This window comes from Bufo bufo, chromosome 9, assembly GCF_905171765.1.
Source record: "Bufo bufo chromosome 9, aBufBuf1.1, whole genome shotgun sequence".
In the NCBI taxonomy this organism is placed as follows: Eukaryota; Metazoa; Chordata; class Amphibia; order Anura; family Bufonidae; genus Bufo; species Bufo bufo.
The window spans coordinates 38734731-38755668 of record NC_053397.1 but is presented as its reverse complement, the minus strand read 5'-3'; the positions used below and the strand labels follow the sequence as shown (position 1 = coordinate 38755668).

The 20938-nt window shown below is 43.2% G+C and overlaps 1 protein-coding gene across 1 annotated transcript in view; it reads left to right on the top strand.

The window, feature by feature from the left end:
- The window catches only part of TKT (transketolase), a 50555-nt gene extending 30046 nt beyond the window's left edge, over positions 1-20509 (top strand). Inside the window, exons 9-14 of the mRNA XM_040406647.1 lie at positions 1478-1634; positions 10156-10286; positions 13622-13705; positions 15708-15801; positions 18159-18281; positions 20091-20509. Coding sequence (XP_040262581.1) covers positions 1478-1634; positions 10156-10286; positions 13622-13705; positions 15708-15801; positions 18159-18281; positions 20091-20260 — 759 coding nt within the window. The 3' untranslated portion in view covers positions 20261-20509. The remainder of the gene's footprint in view (positions 1-1477; positions 1635-10155; positions 10287-13621; positions 13706-15707; positions 15802-18158; positions 18282-20090) is intronic.
- The last annotated feature ends 429 nt before the right edge of the window (positions 20510-20938 follow it).

The window sequence follows — 20938 nt, the reverse complement described above, 5'->3', positions numbered from 1 at the left end:
ATCACGCATGTTCCCGTGTGAAAGAGGCCTAACTGTTTGTTTGTTATTTTATAGGATAAAGGGTTTTCCCAGTATTAAATATTGATGGCCTGATTGCTGGGGGTGCCGGGAGTCGGACCCCCACCAATCTGATATTGATGGCCAGGATAGGTTATCAGTGTCTATTCCCAGATAACCCCTTTAATATAAGTGAAGGAAGTAGGTCATTGTTTACTAGAATAACTTTCCTGGTTTTTACCATCTTGTATACATGTCTGGGGGCCGGTCTCTAGGATATGCCCCCAATATCTGACAGGTGCAGGTCCCAGAGCTGTAAACAGAGCCCACAAAGTGAAGGAGGGCACATTGTGCATGCGCATTCACCCTCCATTAATTTCTATGGGACTGCTGAAAATGGGCTTTTTCCGTCTGCCGCATAGAAGTGAATGGAGCACTGGCTGCGCTTGCGTGGTGCACTTCCCATTCATTTCTATGAGACTTCCAAAAATACCTGACCGCGGCGCTTGGCTATTTTTTGGCACTCTCACAGAAATGAATGGAGAACGGCTGCACATGAGCGGTCTGCTATGCTTCACTTTGTGGGCTCCGTACTAGAGATAGGTGAAGGGTCTCTCTGGGACCATCAGACATTAAGGGCATATCCTTGCGATATGCCCCCATGTGTGAGATGGGCCAACCCCTTTAAGGAGACCAGCTATATATGGAGGCTTAGGGGCAATGCTCCATGGGTAAATAATATGCAAAGAGGTATTTACCAAAGAAAGATGTGCTAGCACTAGTGAGACGGATCTCTTTCCCTGGAAGATGGCCCTTGGGGCTCAGGCACATGAACATATTTTCTTTCCATGTCCGTTTTTTTTTTTGCGTAGGGAATGCGGAACCATTCACTTCAGTGGGTCCGCAAAAATAAAACAAAAACAGAAGTTACTTCATGTGCATTCCGTCTCCGTATGTCCGACATGTCCTATTATTGTCCGCATTACGGACAGTGATAGTACTTTTCTATTAGGGGACAGCTGTTCCGTTCCGCAAAATATAGAAATTAGACGGGCGTCATCCGTATTTTTTGCGGACCGCAAAATACATATGGTCGTGTGCATGAGCCCTAATTCTTTATATAGACACTAGGTAATTGTCCTGGAAGACCAGCTGATGAGCTAATGTCTAGGGCAAGGGTCGGCAACCTTCAGCTCTCCAGCTGTTTTGAAACTACAATTCCCAGCATGCTCCATTCATTTCTATGCAAGTTCGGAGAAAATAAGAACAATTATGCATGATGGGCGTTGTAGTTTCGCAACAATTGGAGTGCCGGAGGTTGCCTACCCCTGGTTTAGGGATTCAGCCCAATGGCCCCGATCTCTCCCACCAAGGGACTGCTGTTAATTCACAGTCCTTTAGCACTAATAAAGATGAGATGTATTAAACAATCCAGGCCAGTGATGCAGCGGATCTATGTCATCTTGGTATGTTCTTGTAGGTGAGTGTTGCCGTCGGCTGCACAACTAGAGACCGTACTGTCGCCTTCGCCAGTGCCTTTGCCACGTTCTTCACCAGGGCCTTTGACCATATCAGAATGGCGGCCATCTCAGAGAGTAACATCAACCTGTGTGGTTCCCACTGCGGGGTTTCTATAGGTGAGTGTTTCTCCACCGGTACCTATTATTCTATGAGGTTTGTATACGCCAATGTCATTTGCACATAGTAAAACTCTGTGTATGGACATATAACTTTGTGAAAAATATAATTCATATTATAATTAATGTGAAAGTTATCATTGAGCTCCACCTTTTGAGGTTTGCACAGAGACTGGTGTAAAGGAAACTGAATGATCCTTTCAATTTCCAAAGAAGCTCTGAAAAATGAAAGGCGGAATCTGATTGGTTGCTCTGGGCAACTAAGCCAGTTTACTTTTTACACCAGTTTCCATAACTCTCCCTGAGGAGTTTCCCATAGCAACCAACCCAAAATGGAAACCTGAATATCTGCTTGATTGTTACGGGCATCTGCTCTACTTTTCCTTTTTAGAGCAGTTTTGATAAGTCTACTCCACTGTAGTCAACCTGAAGAGACGTTTTTACATGACTGACTGAGAGTTTCAAACCAGCAGGGGGCAGATTTCTGAAATTTGCCTTTGCTGACGATGGCAACCAATCACAGCTCAGCTTTCATTTTTCAAGGGCACTATAAGACATGAAAGTTTTTGTTTTAGACCGTTTTGTAATCCCCCCTTCCCCCAGGTCTTTTTAGACACTGATGTAAAATGGTTCGCAGACAATTAAAGGTTAAACACATAGGGGCACATTTATCAAACTCGTGTAAAGTAGAAGTGGCTTAGTTGCCCATAACAACCAATCAGATCCCTTCTTTCATTTAACAAAGGAGCTGTACAAAATGAAAGGTGGAATCTGATTGGTTGCTATGGGCAACTAAGGCAGTTCTACTTTACACCAGTTTGATAAATGACCACCATAAAGTTGTCCTGGTATCAATAGCATTTTGTATGATAATGCTATTTCTTAATGAGAACCTGTTAGCCCTGGCCATTGTTATCAGGTCACTCCGGAGGCTAAAGGTAACATTTAATTGCATTGGCATCCATTAGGAAACTGGTATTCATGGCCGTTCCCAGTACATTATTTTATCACGTTTACATCATGTGACGTTGGGACCATGAATGATGATGTCATGCACATCGCTTGTATGTGAATGGCACATAAGGCCAGCGATTGGCTTAGCAGTCATTTGAACAATGGACGTGACATCATCGACACCTGGTTCGACAGGGACCGGACTGCAGAGCTGAACCGTAGGTACCTCCATTAGGGTCCATTCACACGTCCGCAACTGCTTTGCGATCCGCAAATTGCGGATCCGCAAAACATGGACGCACATGGCCGACACTATGATAGAAATGCCTTTTCTTGTCCGTGACTGCAGACAAGAATAGAACGTGTTTTATTTTTTTGCCGGCCCGCGGAACGGAAGTGCAGATGCGGACAGCCCACTGAATGCTGTCCGCATCTTTTGCGCCCCATTGAAAATGAATGGGTCCGCACCTGTTCCGCAAAACGGAATGCGGATGTGGACCCATTATCCGGACGTGTGAATGGACCCTTAGAGTGAGAGTTCAGCCTCTCTCTTTGTTTTAGCCCCCATGGGACCCCTTTAACCTCTTGCCTGCCACCGCATGACTTTATAGGTCATGGCGGTAGACTGTTAACTGTAACCCAACATGTAAGAGCATCAGGTTACATTGCGATCTGCCGACACCCCGTGGCCCTGACTGTGACAGGAAGAGGTTAGTGTTGAGCGAGCATGCTCGGCCGAATACCAGTGCGGCTCGAGCATCGCTATGCTCGGCACATGGCGGTACTCGGCCGAGTACCGCATGTGCTCGAGCGCAATGCTCAAGTCTCCTTCCTTTCGCGGCTGCTAAGCAGCTAATAAACGTGCAGGTAAGTACTGCCCTCACTGTAATGCCAGTAGCCATGTTGGCTACTGGCATTACAGTGATTGGCTGGCCGGAACGCGTCATCGGGTACTATTTAGCACCCGATGACGCAGGTTCGGCTCATTCGAAGTCACAGACAGTGTAGGGAGTGTAGTAGGAAGATTTTTATACAAAAAACTTTTCAGAGACCCAAAAGTCCTTTTAAGGACTATTGTGTGTGACAGCAGCAATATATATTTTTTGTGCATCCTGCGCTAAATACCGTGTAATAGGCGGACAGTTAAATTATTTCTCCTGTGTAAAGTGTGCGCATCCCTAAAATATCAGTGACATCCAGTGTACCTCTTTCTGTAGACACTGAACTGTGACACCTGTGGTACCTGTCCTGTATAACATTTCCTCATCACAAATACCTTAGAAATTTGTTTTGCACATACACTTCCAAATCCTACGCTACTGTACGTGTGACAGACTTTCAAGCATATATAACATTTAAAATGAAGAAGGCGAGCAGTAAGGGACGGGGAAGTGGCCTTGATGCTGATGGTGCACGCAGAGGCCGTGGCTCTGGGCGCTGAGAAACTGTGCCTGCTTCCAGAGCACAAGAAAAACAATCATCCAAGATACCTAGCTTCATGTCCCAGTTTGCAGGGCTGCTCAGACACCACTGTTGAAGTCAGACCAGTGCGACCAGGGGGTCTGTTGGATTGCAGAAGATAATGCTTCCAGTCAGTTAAGCACCACCCTGTCTTCCACCAAGTCCAGTCTCAGTAGCCAGGAGTCTGGTCAACACAATCCTCACCCTGATCCTCCTTCCTCCCACCATTTACAGTCTGGCCAAACAAGTGATCCCACACTCGGATATTTTTCATCGCCATTACTTGATTTGGCCCTCTCGCCAAGCACGCTTGAAGAGGGACATGAGATCTTGTGCCCTGATTCCCAACCTCTTGAGTATTCACAGTCACAAGAACATGACGGTGGGGACCGGCAATTAGTGTTTAATGAGTTGGATGATGATGAGACACAGTTGCCAATGAGTCAACCGCAATTACTGTCTCAAGAGGTTGATGAAGAGTATGAGACACAGTTGTCAATCACTGAGGTTGTGGTTAGGTCAACAAATCAGGAGGATGATCAGAGTGAGGAAGAGGAGGTGGTGGACAATGAGGTCACTGACCCAACCTGGGAAGGTGGAAAGCCGAGCGAGGACAGCAGTACAGAGGGGGAGAGATCTGCAGCACTGCAACAGACTGGAAGAGGCAATGGGGTGGCAAAAGGGAGAAGGCGGGCCACAACAAACAGGCCTGCAACTGTTCCACGGAGAACCCCCTTGCGGAAATCTCCCTTGTCAAGGGTCTTGTATGAGCTTATGGTGGACACAAAGTGTAAAATGTTAAAAAACTTTAACATAAATAAAAAAAAAATTCCCCCCAAATCCGTTATTTAGAAAATGTTTTAAAATAGAAGAAAAAAAAATAGACATATTTGCTATAACCGCGTCCGCAACGATCGGCTCTATAATAATATTTGATATACCCCATCAGGTTAATGCTGTAAAAAAGAAAATAAATAAACATTGCAGCAAAACATATATTTTAGTGAGCTCACCTCCCAAAAAACATAATTTTAATCAATCAAAAAGTCGTATGTACCCCAAAATGGTAGCAATAAAAACATCACCTCGTCCCGCAAAAACCAAGCCCTCACACAAGACTATAGCCAGAAAAATAATATATGGTTCTAAGAAAATGGCAACACAAAAACATGATTTTTTTTTTCTAAAAATGTTTTTATTGTGTAAAACTTAAAAATACAAAAAAACTAGACATATTTGATATCGTTGCGTCCATAATGACCGGATCAATAAAAAAAAATAGAAAATTACAACAAACAGCTTTCTTTGTGACTTCACATCCCAAAAATTAGATAAAAAGCAACCAGAAATCTAAATGTACCCCAAAATGGTGCCAATAAAAACTACAGCTTGTCTCACACAAAATAAGCCCTCACACAGCTCATTCAACAAAAAATAAAAAGTTATTGCTCTTAAAAACCATGACAGAAAATTCCATGTTAGAAAATCCAGTTGCCGCTTCTTTCCTTGTGAGCCCTGGCGTATCCCCAAATAACAGTTTACGGCCACAATTGGGGTGTTACTGTATTCAGGAGAAAGTGGGTATGGGGGGGGGAATATTCTCCTGTTATCTTTTGTGAAAAAGAAAGGTTGGGCCTAAAGCACCATTTTCTTGTAAAAAAAAAAATATATAATTTTTCATTTTCACATATGAAACAGCTGTTGAGTGAAGTGCTTGCTACACCCATTTAAAATTCCTTGGGTTGTGCCCAAAGACCATTCCAGCAAAATCTGCCCTCCAAAAACAATATGGCGCTCCTTGCCTTCTGTGCCCTGCCGTGTGCCCATACAGCGGTATACGACCACATATGGGGTGTTTCTGCAAAAAAATAATAATAAATATTGAGGCTTGTTTTGTTGTTAACCCTTGATGTGTTCCAGGAAAAAATGGATTAAAATGGAAAATCTGCAAAAAAAAGTGACATTTTGAAATGTCACCTCTATTTTGCTTTAATTCCTGTGGAAATACTAAATAGTTAACAACATTTCTAAAACCAGTTTTGAATAGGTTGAGGAGTGACATTTCTAAAATGGGGTCATTTATGGGTTGATTCTATTATGTAAGCCCCACAAAGTAACTTCAGAACTGAACTTGTCCTTAATGTTGACTTTGGAAATTTTCTTAAAAATTTAAAAAATTTCTTCTAAAATTCTAAACCTTCTAACGTCCTAAAAAAATAAAATTACATTACTAACATGTTGACAACACAGAGCAGACATATGGGGAATGTTAATTAATAAATATTTTATGAGGTATCACTATCTGTCCTAAAAGCAGAGAGATTCAAATTTAGAAAAATATGAAGTTTTTCACATTCTCGTTAACTTTTGGATATAGAAGAATGCAGCCATGGACAAACCTTCTAATTCTCTTCTTCTCCATCCCGCTTCTTTCATTCCTTCGCTCTATAGCTTCTGTTGTCTTTCCGCCAGGAAATGTTGAAAATCATTGTGTAGTTGTGAAATCCAGAGCTCCCGCTTCTTCACAAATATGAAGAAAGTCTTGTGTAGAGATATCTAGCCATATCTCGCATTTTGTCTGTCATAGCACCCTTTTACATCTCAGGGACATATGTCTGAGGTGCAGTGGAGGTCTGTGTCGTGGGACCTTTTCTTATGTCCTGAATGAGCCGATCCTAGTAATTTCTCTCAGTGGGCTCCACTACAGGGAGTTATGGGTCATCGTTTATCATTAGATGGCAGCTCCTATCCATTTAAAGGGCATCTGTCAGCAGATTTGCACCTATGACACTGGCTGACCTGTTGTATTGCTCGGCAGCTGTGTTGGTCCCATGTTCATATGTGTCCGCATTGCTGAGAAAGATGAAGTTTTGATATATGCAAATGAGCCTCTAGGAGCAACGGGGGCGTTACTATTACACCTAGAGTCTCTGCTCTCTTTGCACCCACTGTGCCCTCTGCATTTTGATTGACCGAACCAGGCAGTGTAAACATGATCACACCTGGTCCTGTCAATCCAAGTGCAGAGGGCACAGCAGTTGCAGAGAGAGCAGAGGCTCTAGGTGTAAAGGCAACGCCCCTGTTGCTCCTAGAGGCTCATTTGCATATATTAAAACACCATTTTTCTCAGCAATGGGGGCACATATGAACATAGGGCCAACACAGATGCCTTCAGCTGCCAAACGCACATGTAACAGGTCAGCCAGATTCATAGGTACAAATCTGCTGACAGATGCTCTTTAAAGGGGTTGTGCAAGAATCGCATTGTTTTTGGAAAACCCCCTCCCCCCCCTCAACTTTACCAGACCTGTAAAGGGAAGATGACTTGCCTGCTTTCCGGTGCTGGCTCCCTGCCCCTTCTCCTCCAGGCCTGTGATGCTGCTCTAGTCTCCTTTGATGTAAAGCATCCGGTTTGACATCGCCGCAGCCAATCACTGCCCGTGACAAATGGTCACATGAGGCAAGGAAATCCGGTCTCTGCTGGGAAGCAGGTAAGTAATCTTCACATTACAGGTCCGGTAAAGTGGTGGTGGTTTATAAAAGAAAAGAAATAGAATGAGAAGTGCTAGACCCTGCTGTCCTAGAGGTGTGATAGTATAAACCAGCACCAGTAGGGGGCACCATTTTCATTTCTGCTATAAGCCTTCTCCCTTCAGTATACTGTCCTGGTTCAATCCCTAGCAAGATCTACTAATTTAATAGCAATCCTAATAGTGATAGTTCTCTTCAGAAAACATTTATAGTCCTGATGGGAATTAAACTTTCTATTAAAGTCTGTGGAATAAACAGAAACAGGCAAGCGCAATCCTCCCCCAATAATCAGATATTTAGGGTATTTGAAGTCAATAATTATTGTGGGGAACCCCTTTAAAAGAGTTGATTACATTTATGTATTTTTTTTTTTTTTTTAACTCTAATAAATCGTGTAAAATAATAAAATTAATTCCTACTGATCTTACTGATCCCCCGCCGCTCCTGTTCCTGTGCTTCACAGTCCCCCTGGTTTCTGCTTCTTGATTTCTCTCCATACACACAGGAAATGCCCACTCAGCCAATCACTGACTGAGGCGGGTCCCCTCTGTGGCTAGTAATTGGCTGAGCGGTCATTTCCTGTGTGTGGAGAGGAAGCGGAGACCAGATGGGGCTGTGAAGAGCAGGAACGGGAGCAACAGGCGATCAATAAGTTGAGTGACTTTTTTTTGTATTATTTTACATGATTCTGGAATCTTTAAAAAATAATAATAATAATTGTCTGGAAGCTTTTGAAAATTCTGAATATAATGGTATGAAAATATACAGAACGCCTTTTTTAATCTACCTCTTCCCGTGTCTTCTATTCTTTTCCGTCCTCCTTTATACAGTAAATCCTATTTTTCTTTCTTTTAGTTCTCTTGTCTTTCTTTACATCTCACCTCCACACATAAGAAGACCGGAGGTCCAGGTAGACCTGCATGCCATATATCAGCTGCTAACCCTAGAGACAAGAAAAGTGCACGTGTGTGACTAGTGCTATTGACTGCACTGAGAACTGTAACACAAAGCAATATACAGTACAGACCAAAAGTTTGGACACACCTTCTCATTCAAAGAGTTTTCTTTATTTTCATGACTATGAAAATTGTAGATTCACACTGAAGGCATCAAAACTATGAATTAACACATGTGGAATTATATACATAACAAACAAGTGTGAAACAACTGAAAATATGTCATATTCTAGGTTCTTCAAAGTAGCCACCTTTTGCTTTGATTACTGCTTTGCACACTCTTGGCATTCTCTTGATGAGCTTCAAGAGGTAGTCCCCTGAAATGGTTTTCACTTCACAGGTGTGCCCTGTCAGGTTTAATAAGTGGGATTTCTTGCCTTATAAATGGGGTTGGGACCATCAGTTGTGTTGAGGGGAAGTCAGGTGGATACACAGCTGATAGTCCTACTGAATAGACTGTTAGAATTTGTATTATGGCAAGAAAAAAGCAGCTAAGTAAAGAAAAACGAGTGGCCATCATTACTTTAAGAAATGAAGGTCAGTCAGTCAGCCGAAAAAATGTGAAAACTTTGAAAGTAAGGGCTATTTGACCATGAAGGAGAGTGATGGGGTGCTGCGCCACATGACCTGGCCTCCACAGTCACCGGACCTGAACCCAATCGAGATGGTTTGGGGTGAGCTGGACCGCAGAGTGAAGGCAAAAGGGCCAACAAGTGCTAAGCATCTCTGGGAACTCCTTCAAGACTGTTGGAAGACCATTTCAGGTGACTACCTCTTGAAGCTCATCAAGAGAATGCCAAGAGTGTGCAAAGCAGTAATCAAAGCAAAAGGTGGCTACTTTGAAGAACCTAGAATATGACATATTTTCAGTTGTTTCACACTTGTTTGTTATGTATATAATTCCACATGTGTTAATTCATAGTTTTGATGCCTTCATAGTCATGAAAATAAAGAAAACTCTTTGAATGAGAAGGTGTGTCCAAACTTTTGGTCTGTACTGTATATGGTGTATACTGGTATATTCTGTTTGTTGGCACATCGTAACAATTCAAACACAAGTGCAGTGTGTTAGTCATTGCCTTTGAATCTATACATTTGTCAGTTGTTATTGTGTTCAGCTTCTCTGTATTGTTAATTGGAATCTATGATAGTCCAAAGCCCACTCCTGCCTCATTTCTGATCATCCGGCTCCCATTTTTTTACCTTCCTCTGCCCCCCCCCAATGCTTTACACTGCAGCATTGCTTGATGCATACAAGCAGAATGATTATTAACTGCAAGCATCACTGGAGAAAATGAAGGAGAGCAGATAATCGCTACACATGTATTGGGGCATATGAGCCTCAGTTAGCATCCTGGAGTTCTTCTTTAATTTGGGTAGGTCCAACAGATCTCCTAGAATGTAGGACCTAGATAAATCCTTCATAAAAGTACCACTAGGCAGAGACAGCCACACAGCAGACAGAACCCACAAGCAGCTCGTGACCAGCTGGCACTGACGGGACTACATTTGCCGGTATATTTTGCATCTCATTGACATGGCGTGTGAATTTTTCCGGTTTGCATTTCATTGATGGCTTAGCTGCTTTTGATCTTCTGATATTATATTGAATGTTCTAGGTGAGGATGGAGCTTCTCAAATGGGACTGGAAGACTTGAGCTTGTTCCGTGTTGTGCCTTCTGCAACTGTGTTTTACCCAAGTGATGCAGTGTCTACTGAGAAAGCCGTCGAGCTTGCTGCAAATAAAAAAGTAAGTTCAGTAACTTTACGGCAACCAATGCATTCAAAATAGAAAATGAAGTAACCTTGCAAATCGTATTAAAGTGACCAGACAGGCATTAAAGTGATGTACAGACAGGCACTCTGCACCTGGTGACACTCGGAGAGGTGAAATTTAAAAAAGTACCTTTAATGTATAAGATAAAATAACAGAAATTGCTGTAAAATAACCCCTAAAATGCACATAGAGATGCTAAAATCTTTAAAAATGTAAAGGTAAATAGCAAAGATGATCAAGCAATAGATAAGATGCCTTTATTGTCACTGTACAATACAATGTAATACAATGTGCAATACAATGAAATGATGTTTGGAGCAATCCTAGATGCCATGGACAGAGGAACAAGAACTGACCCACATGGTAACTATAATCAATAACCATACATATAGTTGTGTTCAATGTAAACTATACGGAAAATGCATGGAAAGTCCTTGAAAAAACATCCAGTCTCTATTTATAATGGTAGCAGCATCAGTGGTGGATCCAGAGCCTGGTCTCGGGAGGGGCACTTCCAGATTATTTTCTGTCCGCCGCCACAAAACAATGGTGCTTATAGAACAGACTCCACAGTGTAACGTTATACTGTATATTGTGGGGCACAGTGTATGTTATATGTGTATAATAACATAAACATATTTCACATGAAAACTTACAATTACTTGGCTTGGCCCTCGGGGATCTCGGATACCACTTCAACACTTTGGCCGGGGGCTCGGCGGAGCTGATGTTGTGTTTTATCCTAATAAGAAATATTTCATAATAAGGATTTGGAGAAGGGGCAGAGGGATAGCAGAGCAGGGAGAGGCTGGTGCTGCTACTAGGGCGTCATACAATGGGGAAGTAATAAAGCCCACCATAATGCCCCCCCCCCCCCCCCCAAGTAGAAATAATTCTCCTTATAATGTGACAGTGCAAAAAATACCCCCTTGTAATGTCCCCAGGTGAGCTAATGTCCCCATAGTGCCCCCATAATGTGCCAGTATAAAATACCCCTATATAGTTCCCCCAGTAAATGCCCCCATAGTGCTCCACTCCCCCCTTCCTTCTAGTGCCCCCATAATGTACCAGTATAAAATGCTCCAGTAGATGCCCTCAGTGTCCCCCATAATTTGCAAGTATAAAATACCCTTTCTTAGCTTCCCCCGTAGATGACCCCATAGTACCCACCATAATGTGTCCCAGTATAAAATACTACTGTACAGAGCCCCCATATAAAATACCCCTTCTTTGTGGCCCTATAGTAGATGCCCCTATAGTGCCACCAAAAATGTGCCAGTAACAAGAGCAACCCCCCCAATCATGTGCCAGTAATAATAGCCCATGTGCCAGTAATAACAGCCCCCCATGTGCCAGTAATAACAGCCCCCCATGTGCCAGTAATAACAGCCCCCCATGTGCCAGTAATAACAGCCCCCCATGTGCCAGTAATAACAGCCCCCCATGTGCCAGTAATAACAGCCCCCCATGTGCCAGTAATAGCCGCCCCCCCATGTGCCAGTAATAGCCGCCCCCCCATGTGCCAGTAATAACAGCCCCCCCCATGTGCCAGTAATAACAGCCCCCCATGTGCCAGTAATAACAGCCCCCCCATGTGCCAGTAATAACAGCCCCCCCATGTGCCAGTAATAACAGCCCCCTATGTGCCAGTAATAACAGCCCCACCCATGTGCCAGTAATAACAGCCCCCCATGTGCCAGTAAAAGTATTGTGTATATATATAAAAAAAAAACACTTATACTTACCTCCATGTCAGCGATGCGATGCAGGCCTCTTCCGGCCTGTGTCCCGCGCTGTACAGCTCAGGCCGGCCTCTGATAGGACACGCCTCTCCCTCCCATGCCTCAGCACAGTCATCTGTATCGCTGTCCCGAGCGAAGCGCTCATCTCCCTGTGCCCCGCCAGCTCGGGGGTGGGGGCAATTGCCCCGTTGCCCCCCCCCCTGGATCCGCCAGTGAGCAGCATATATAATCGTATTATTTCCACCTAATAGGAGCCGCAATTGCCAATGTTATTTGCAATACTGTGTTGCAACAATGAAATGTATTAAATCACTCCCAGTAATTCAGCAGCATCTGATACAACAGTGTTGGGGCTCGTTCACACAACCGTGTGTTTTTTGCGGTCCGCAAATTGCGGATCTGCAAAACACGGATGGCGCCCTTGTAGGCCTTCCGCAATTTGCGGTATGGAACAGGAGGCCATTATAGAAATGCCTATTCTTGTCCGCAAAACGGACAAGAATAGGACATGCCTCATAATTTTTGCGGGGCCACGGAACAGAGCAACGGATGCGGACAGCACACAGAGTGCTGTCCACATCTTTTGCTGACCCATTGAAATGAATGGTTCCGTATACGGACTGTTTGCGGAACGCAGAAAACGGCCCGTATACGGAACACAAAATACGTTCGTGCGAGCCCTAATAAATCAAGCCACTCCTGTTGTTTGAGCTGCCTGTCCTATGCTGTTCACACTGCGATATATATCTCTTCAGCTGGATTGCAGTCTGATGTTTGGAAAATTATTCATATGCCCAGTTCATCAGAATATACTATTCTTCATATGCCCAGTTCATTGAGATATATATTCCACTGCATATCTTATTGTGGATTGTATAAATGTTAAGTTGGCAGTCAGGTACTAGTGTATGCCTACTGTGGCGTCCCATGTGGCATCTGTACACTGACTGCGGTTACCCTTCACAGTCTGCTGTTTTGCATGAAGCCGATCCTCTGTTTAAACCTCACTGTTGGCGTCCCACGTGGTAGTGGCACTGTTAGCGTCCCACATGGTGATGGAACTTTCAAATGCGGACTGCCGATCTCTTTAGTGTGGTTGCGGACCAGTGAAAGCAGATATCCCGGGAAGTGAAGCGCTTCAAACGGGGTAGTTAGGCAATATTCCTCCCAGGGTAAGACATGCGGGTGCAATGTTAGTTCACCAGACGCGTTTCGGAGTTTGAGTCTGACTCCATCATCATTGTTTTTTCAAGGACTTTCCGCATGCATTTTCCGTATAGTTTACATTGAACACAACTATATGTATGGTTATTGATTATAGCTACCATGTGGGACTATTGATTGATCATCTTTGCTATTTACCTATATAGCTACCTGCTCTGACATCGATGTAACAATTACTGTGCAACATTTTGTTTCCTGCATCAATCTGCCATTGTCTTTTTTTTCTTTTGATGGTGCACCATAAAAATACTTCACCCTGGTGCCAAAGTGTAACTGGTGATAAAGTGATCTCCATCAGCATAATGTCTAATATAAGCTGATACATAAATTCTCATTATGCAGGGAATATGCTTCATCAGGACAAGTCGCCCGGAGAACGCCGTAATTTACAACAACAATGAGGAGTTCAAAATTGGACAAGCCAAGGTCAGTATATGTGTCAAGAAGATATTTCGGCATGGATCGTCAAGACAAAGCTGGTGTAAGGTGAAAATGTACATCCATTGTTGCTGCTTTATCTCCCACCAGACATTTAGATCTGACAGTGGAAGATGCAGCCATCAGCTCAGGCCTTACTGTTGGCAAAGCACAATGTCCAAAGCCTATCCTTGTAAGAGGGGCCTGGTGGGAGATGAGAGCAGTAATTGGAGCCAGGTCAAGAGAGGGAGGTTAAGGCCACTGAGACTGCTCGTGACGTATTGGGCTTCACGTGGGTATGCTAGGCAGAGACTTCCACCTAGCAGGGAGCCCGGTGACGTCACTGGGATCACTGCTAGGCGGAAGCCTCCGCCTAACATACTGAGAAAAAGCCGGGTATGTTACCAGCAGTAAACAAACAGCCCTTTTCCTGCCCCATACAGCGCAGGGCAAGGGGGGAGCATCGGAGTTAGGGTCCATTCACACGTCCGTTTTTTCTTTCCTGATCTGTTCCGTTTTTTCAGGAACAGATCTGGACCAGATCTGGACCCATTCATTTTCAATGGGTCCTGAAAAAAAATCAGACATTGAGCTGTCCGTTTTTTTCCAGGACCCATTGAAAATGAATGGGTCCAGATCTGGTCCAGATCTGTTCCTGAAAAAACGGAACAGATCAGGAAAGAAAAAACGGATGTGTGAATGGACCCAAGTGCTACAGTCACACGTCCGCAATGTGTTTTGCGGAAACACGGAGTCACGGATCCGCAAAACACGGAAAGCGGCAATGTGCGGTCCGCATTTTGCGGACCGCACATTGCTGACATAATAGAATATGCCTGTTCTTGTCCGCAATTGCGGACAAGAATAGGACATGTTCTATTTTTTTGCGGAAACAGAAGCACGGATGCGGAAGTGCGGATCTGCAAATGTGGATGCGGACAGCACATTCCGTCCCCATAGAGAATGAATGGGTCCGCACCCTTTCCGCAAAATTGCGGAAAGGATGCGGACACATTTTGCGGACGTGTGAATGGAGCCTTAGAAATGCTCCCCTCATACATGGTAAATGAGTGAAAGGAAGCTTATGTCCGGGTTTACCTCTGAACCCAGACAACCCCTTTAAGGGTCAGTAAGTTGACTTAGATCAGTTATTTGATATTCAATGTACTATTGATCATTATAGGTGGGTAAGTTGTGAGGAAGATCATGTTATAGGACAGGAGTTTCATCCAGAAGTCAGGAATATGTAAGTGAAAGGGGTCAAGTCAACGGAAAATAAGGGGATCATTTATGTTGCTTAGAGAAGGCGACTAGTTTTGGAGTAAGTTTGGACTGAACTCTGAAGGGATGTCAGGTTATGGGACAGGTCCCCATAACAATAGTGCATACTGCACAGTCATTAATATTTGCAGTCAGTGGCTTGAGTAGTTTTCCATAGGGGTCTGGAGAGTTTTATGGTGAAGTTGGAGAGGTTACAGGGGTTGTGCAGTGCTAAAATATTGATGACCTATCCAGGTAATTTGGAAGAGATAGCAGCGCTCACTGGGGTGCCACCACCTCTTCAAACAGCTGAAGGGTTGGGGTTTCAGGAGTCAGGCCCCGTGAACTGATATTGATGACTAATTCTGAGGAGACGGTGCACAGGTCATTTTTGAAGAAGAAGCAGCCCTCACAGGAGTGGCATTACCTCTTCAAACAGCTGATAAGCAAGAGTGTCAGGAGTCCAGCCCCCGCGGATCTGATATTGGTGACCTATCCTGAGGATAGTTTATTAATAACTTCGCAATGCACAACACGTTTAAGATAAGATTAAAGGTTTGTATTTGTATATTAGCATTTAAAAACAGCATCACTCTCCTCTGTGGGCTGTGTCTGATACTTTTAATTGCTATGGCAAAAGAATAGATATGGAATGATATAATTACTGTCTGGGGCCTAGAAAATGCTATATTCATATTTCCTGCTATTATCTAGCCTCACAATTTATTTGTGTCATTTTGCTGTGTTTTAGGTCGTACTTCAGAGCAAAGATGATCAGGTGACAGTCATCGGTGCCGGTGTCACTCTGCACGAGGCACTTGCTGCAGCAGAGCAGCTCAAGAAAGGTAACATTAATATTCGTAATATATAACCTGGGACATCATCAAACATTATACTTATAAGAGTTTTCTCAACTTAGGGTACTTTCACACTTGCAGCAGAGGATTTCGGTAGGCAGTTCCGTCGCTAATCCGGATCCGTCAAAACGCATGCAAACTGATGCCATTTGTCAGACGGATCAGGATCCTGATCCGTATGACAAATGCATTGAAATGCCGGATCCGTCTCTCCAGTGTCATCCGGTAAAACGGATCCGGCATTTATTTTTTTCACATTTTTTGCGGTCTGAGCATGCGCAGACCGCAATGCCGGATCCGTTTTGCTGGAACACTCCGTTTTGCCAGCATTAATGCAGGTCAATGGGAAAAATGCCAAATCTGGCATTCCGGCAAGTGTTCCGGAATTTTGGACGGAGATGAAACCGCAGCATGCTGCGGTATTATCACCGTCCTGAAAAGTCAAAAAGACTGAACTGAAGACATCCTGAACAGATTGCCTTCCATTCAGAATGCATTAGGATAAAACTGATCAGTTCTTTTCCGGTATTGAGCCCCTAGGACGGAACTCAATGCCAGAAAAGAATAACGCTAGTGTGAAAGTACCCTTAAAATATTATAGCATGTAGCTAGGATGTGCCGTAACCTTCTGATTGGGGGGATTCCACACTACTGAGAAAAAAGGAATTAGAGGGATTTTTTTTAAAGATGGCACACAGCAGGGGGCAGTATAACATAAAAAAAATGCTATCACAGAGCAAAGGATAACCAGTATTGCAATTACAGGTAAATATATTCCATGCCAAATACAATTGTATCTCACAGTGCACAGTACTTAAACTTAACTTTTAATAACTAGTATACTAAAATTTGTATCAAATAGAAATTCTAAAAAGTGGGTCTCGTAAAAGTGCAACCACCATTATTACCCACAAACCAATCGAAACTAATTGTACAAGTGGGGTAGGAGAAAATTGAAAAAGGTAATAATTGGCCCCTCTGACCCTACAATATCACCTAGAGCCCTGGCTCTGTGAGACACCCTGCAAGGGGAAACGAGCCCAGACCTGAAACCGATCCCTGTAACCTACAAAAACCCTACGTTGTCCTGACACACTTGGCACCATTTAATTTATCATTTCATGTACCGGAAAATAGGGAGAATGTATTTGTCTGGTAAAAGTGAAAAAAAAAAAACACAATTTTTTATGTTTTGTTTTTATAGCATTCACTGTGCGCTGAGATATTACCTTTTATTGTTTAGATCACTATGATTACACAGCGATGCCAAATTTGTATAGTTTGTTTTTCTACTTGGAAAAAAAACTAACTTTACAAAAATATTTGCCTTGGAATGCCATGTTCTCACACCCAAATCTTTCTATTGGTGCTCATTTGGGGTGCATACAACTTTCTGATAACGTTTTAATCCATTTATTTGTCTGGGGTGGGGGGTAGGAGTGAGTTGACAAAAATGGTGATTTGGGAATTTAGATTTTTTATTTTTTTTCCTTTTTATATTGTTTATTCTGCAGATAAATACTTTTACATTTCAGTAGTTCAGACATTTTTAGATGTGGCAATATTAACTATGTTTATTTTTTGCACTTAAAACTGGGAAAAGGGAGGTGATTTTAATTTCTAATACTTTTTTGTTTTTTTTTCATCTTTTTTTAGTTCCTCTGTCAAACTGCAATAATTTACTATTCGGTGTATGGGGTTTTGCGGTCTTCCTAGTGAAAGACAGATTGCATAGGCAGGAGAAGGAGTCTTCACAAGGGCCAAGTGTTCCATAGCAGCCAATTGGCACTCCTGCTGTGAAATCAGAAGTCCCTCTGACTAACCGCTCAGATGCCATGGCCACGTTTCACTGTGGTATCTGAGGGGTTAAATGACGAGATCAGAGTTATCGCTGATCCCCATCATTGCAGGCTGTATTGTACAGGCAGCACCCACTGCATATGGAGGGGGCTCAGCTGGTGAACCTGCACCATACTCCATTGACACTATAACGTATATCATAAGTAACAAAGGATTTAATGAGTGTCATAAAATTTTATCTGGGTTCTTCATAAATATGTTAATTTATAAAAAAATGCGATAATTGTACGTACTTAGATGCCCTAGTGTCACATGTAAACAGCTGTCCTGCAGCATAGGTGCTTGTTTCTGCTGCTCAAAGAAGGTATTCTTTGTAAAGTTGGGAGACTTCCTAATAAATATCTACAATACGAATCGCCAGTAACCTGTTATAAGAACTTAAGTCAGACATTGATTCTTTTCTAGTTTAGAAATTGCGCCTGATTAATGATTCATCTCATTTCATATTTCCATTTTTCTCTCCCCTACTCTCTCAATTCTTATAGAAAAAATCCATATCCGAGTCATTGACCTCTTCACCGTTAAACCTCTGGACAGACAAACCATTCTTGACAGCGCCAAAGCCACAAAGGGAAGAATCATAACTGTGGAGGATCATTATCATGAAGGTAAGTCTGTTCGGTAGTTGGTCACTGAATGGAAGCAGTGCTGTAGTCACCAGGCACAGCCACTACAATTTGTATGGAGTTGTGTAGTTTCGGTGACTGGTTCCGGCTGAGCCTTGGGGGTGCCGGGAGTCGGATTCTTTTTAATCTGATATTGATGAGTTATCCTAAGGATAGATCATCCATAGATAGGTCCTGGAAGGCATGGGAGGCATCAAAAGAGAGATGTGTTACAGGCAGTGGGTGTGGAACCACTGTGCCAACCAACCATTTTGACTTTGGGCTAGATCTAAGAGCGTTATCCTGGCAGCCCCCTGGTTTTTACCCTTTAACCCATATACCGGTATCTGCCCCTGCGCTGCAGGGAAGCCACCAGACCTTTACCTCTTGGAATAGTTCTGGTGTGGTTGCCAGCTGACCCACTGGGGTTAGAGACACCAGTGTAAAGCACCAAGGAATCAGGCAATAATCTTAGTCAGGAAACAGGCAGAGGTCAGGGAGGGCAGAGTACGTTAGAATTCATGAAACTAGTCCGAGGTTAGGTAAGGTAGCAGAGGGTCAATACGGTAAATGGGCTTAGGTCAGATCAGGCAGTGGAGTGTCAAAATCGGTAGACAGGCAGAGGTCAGTACATGGGCAGACAGAACAGCACACCTAAAAGTGGTAATAACACGCTAGAGAATCTAAACCTTAAACATCCTTCCCTAAGGGAAGGCCTTAACCTGAAGTGTCCAACCATTGGCTGGGGGCAAATTTGGACACGCGCATTGTTACTTTAACAGCCAGGGAGTGTGTGCACCCTTAAGGGCATTGCAGGGGGACCTAGTAGGAAAGCACAGGCTGCGGCCTGCAGCAGGACAGGCAGCGCAGAATGCCGGCAGTCAGGCCCACAACTGGCGAACAGAGGAGGGAACACAGGCAAAGCAATAGATGGAACAGGATAAGTGACGCGGTGCCTGTGCTCTCCCAAGGGAGCAGGAAAGCAGCAAACACGGGCCCAACAACATGAATGCAGATGAAAAGACCATAGTTTTGCTCTGTACAAACCACTTGTCAGACCACACATGGAATATTGTGTTCAATTAGTGGCACCGGTGTATAAGAAGGACATAGCTGAACTAAAAGAGCTTCAGAGCATGATGGCAGTACCACGAAAGGCTATCAAACCTGGCATTATTCAGTCTAGAAAAACGATGACTTCGGAGCGTCATAAGTACAAATACATGAGTGAATAATACAGAGATCTTTCTAGTGACCTTCTTCTGTGACCATGACAAGAGGCATCTTCTACACCTAGAGGAAAGAAGGTTTCACCATCAATATAGACGGGATTCTTTACTGTACAAGCAGTGAGATCACAGAACTCTCTGCCAGAGGAGGCTGTGATGGTCGATTTATTGCATTTCAAGAGGGTCCTGAATGACTTTGAAAATAAAAGTATCACAAATTATCTGTACTAGATTTTTTTAGATGGTGCGTAGATTGCAAAGAAACTTTTTCCCTAACATGGGGTACTTGGCAACCACCTCATATCAGTGTTTGCCTTCCTCTGAATCAACACAGTAGGATTGAACCTATGTCTTTTTTCAACCTTATCAGTTATGTACCCCTACTAGCTGCTCCATTTTTCTACTCCATGACATCCCCTTTAAGTAAATTTGCATTTAATATTATAATTTTACTTTATTTTCTTTTTAAAATCTTTTTATTGATTTTAAAACATGAAAAATAAAGTTACAAACAAGGAATACAAGACCGTAATAATTTTACTTTATTTTAAACAAAATGCTCATGATTTCTTTTTTTACTTAGGTGGCATTGGAGAGGCAGTGGCGGCAGCTGTTGTTGGGGAGCCTGGCATTACAGTGAAGTCGTTGGCAGTAACTGGCGTTCCTCGCAGTGGTAAACCAGCCGAGCTGCTCAAACTGTTTGGCATTGACAAAGACGCCATCGTGGAGGCTGTGAAGAAAGCTGTTTGTTAAAGACACCCATCTGAGGATGGAACTTACCGGCTTCACTGTACGACCATACACAATACAGTCTCCTGAGTAATTGCAATGTTCTTATAATAAAGCTCTGGAAAAGCTCCTTCTAAAGTCTTGTAAATGACAGAAGACGTCACACAGATTATAATCCTGCAGTCTGTGCTTTAATTTCATATCGTCTTCCAAGTGTCGTTTTTTACAATTATTCAATGTAACGCCAGAAAACAATAAAACATTTTACTATAATATCGCTGTACTGAGTGCATCTAATCAGACCGTCTCTTGATGAAATACAGCCTGTACTCCAAAAAGTATATTGAAAGTATGACAGTTTTACGCAAGTGGAATATACTGCAACATTATTTTGTCTTATTACCGTAAATCCATAAATCACTGCAAAAGGTGCACCACAATATTATGCTACTGACAATACTGGCCAAACCCTCACGCTGATGTTAAAAACAGAGACTTTGGCCAATATATTCCAGTCAGGAACATATCGGAGCCCAAGGCACCCCATCAAGGTATCTCAATGTGGCATGGGTCCTACCACTAACCTACCTACAGTGTGTGAACACAGTCCGATAGGTGCTGAGGTCCGACTCACAGCCAAACTCCCAAATACCTCCATTGTAAGATCACTAATACAATGGGAGGGTAGGAGGAGGCTGCGAG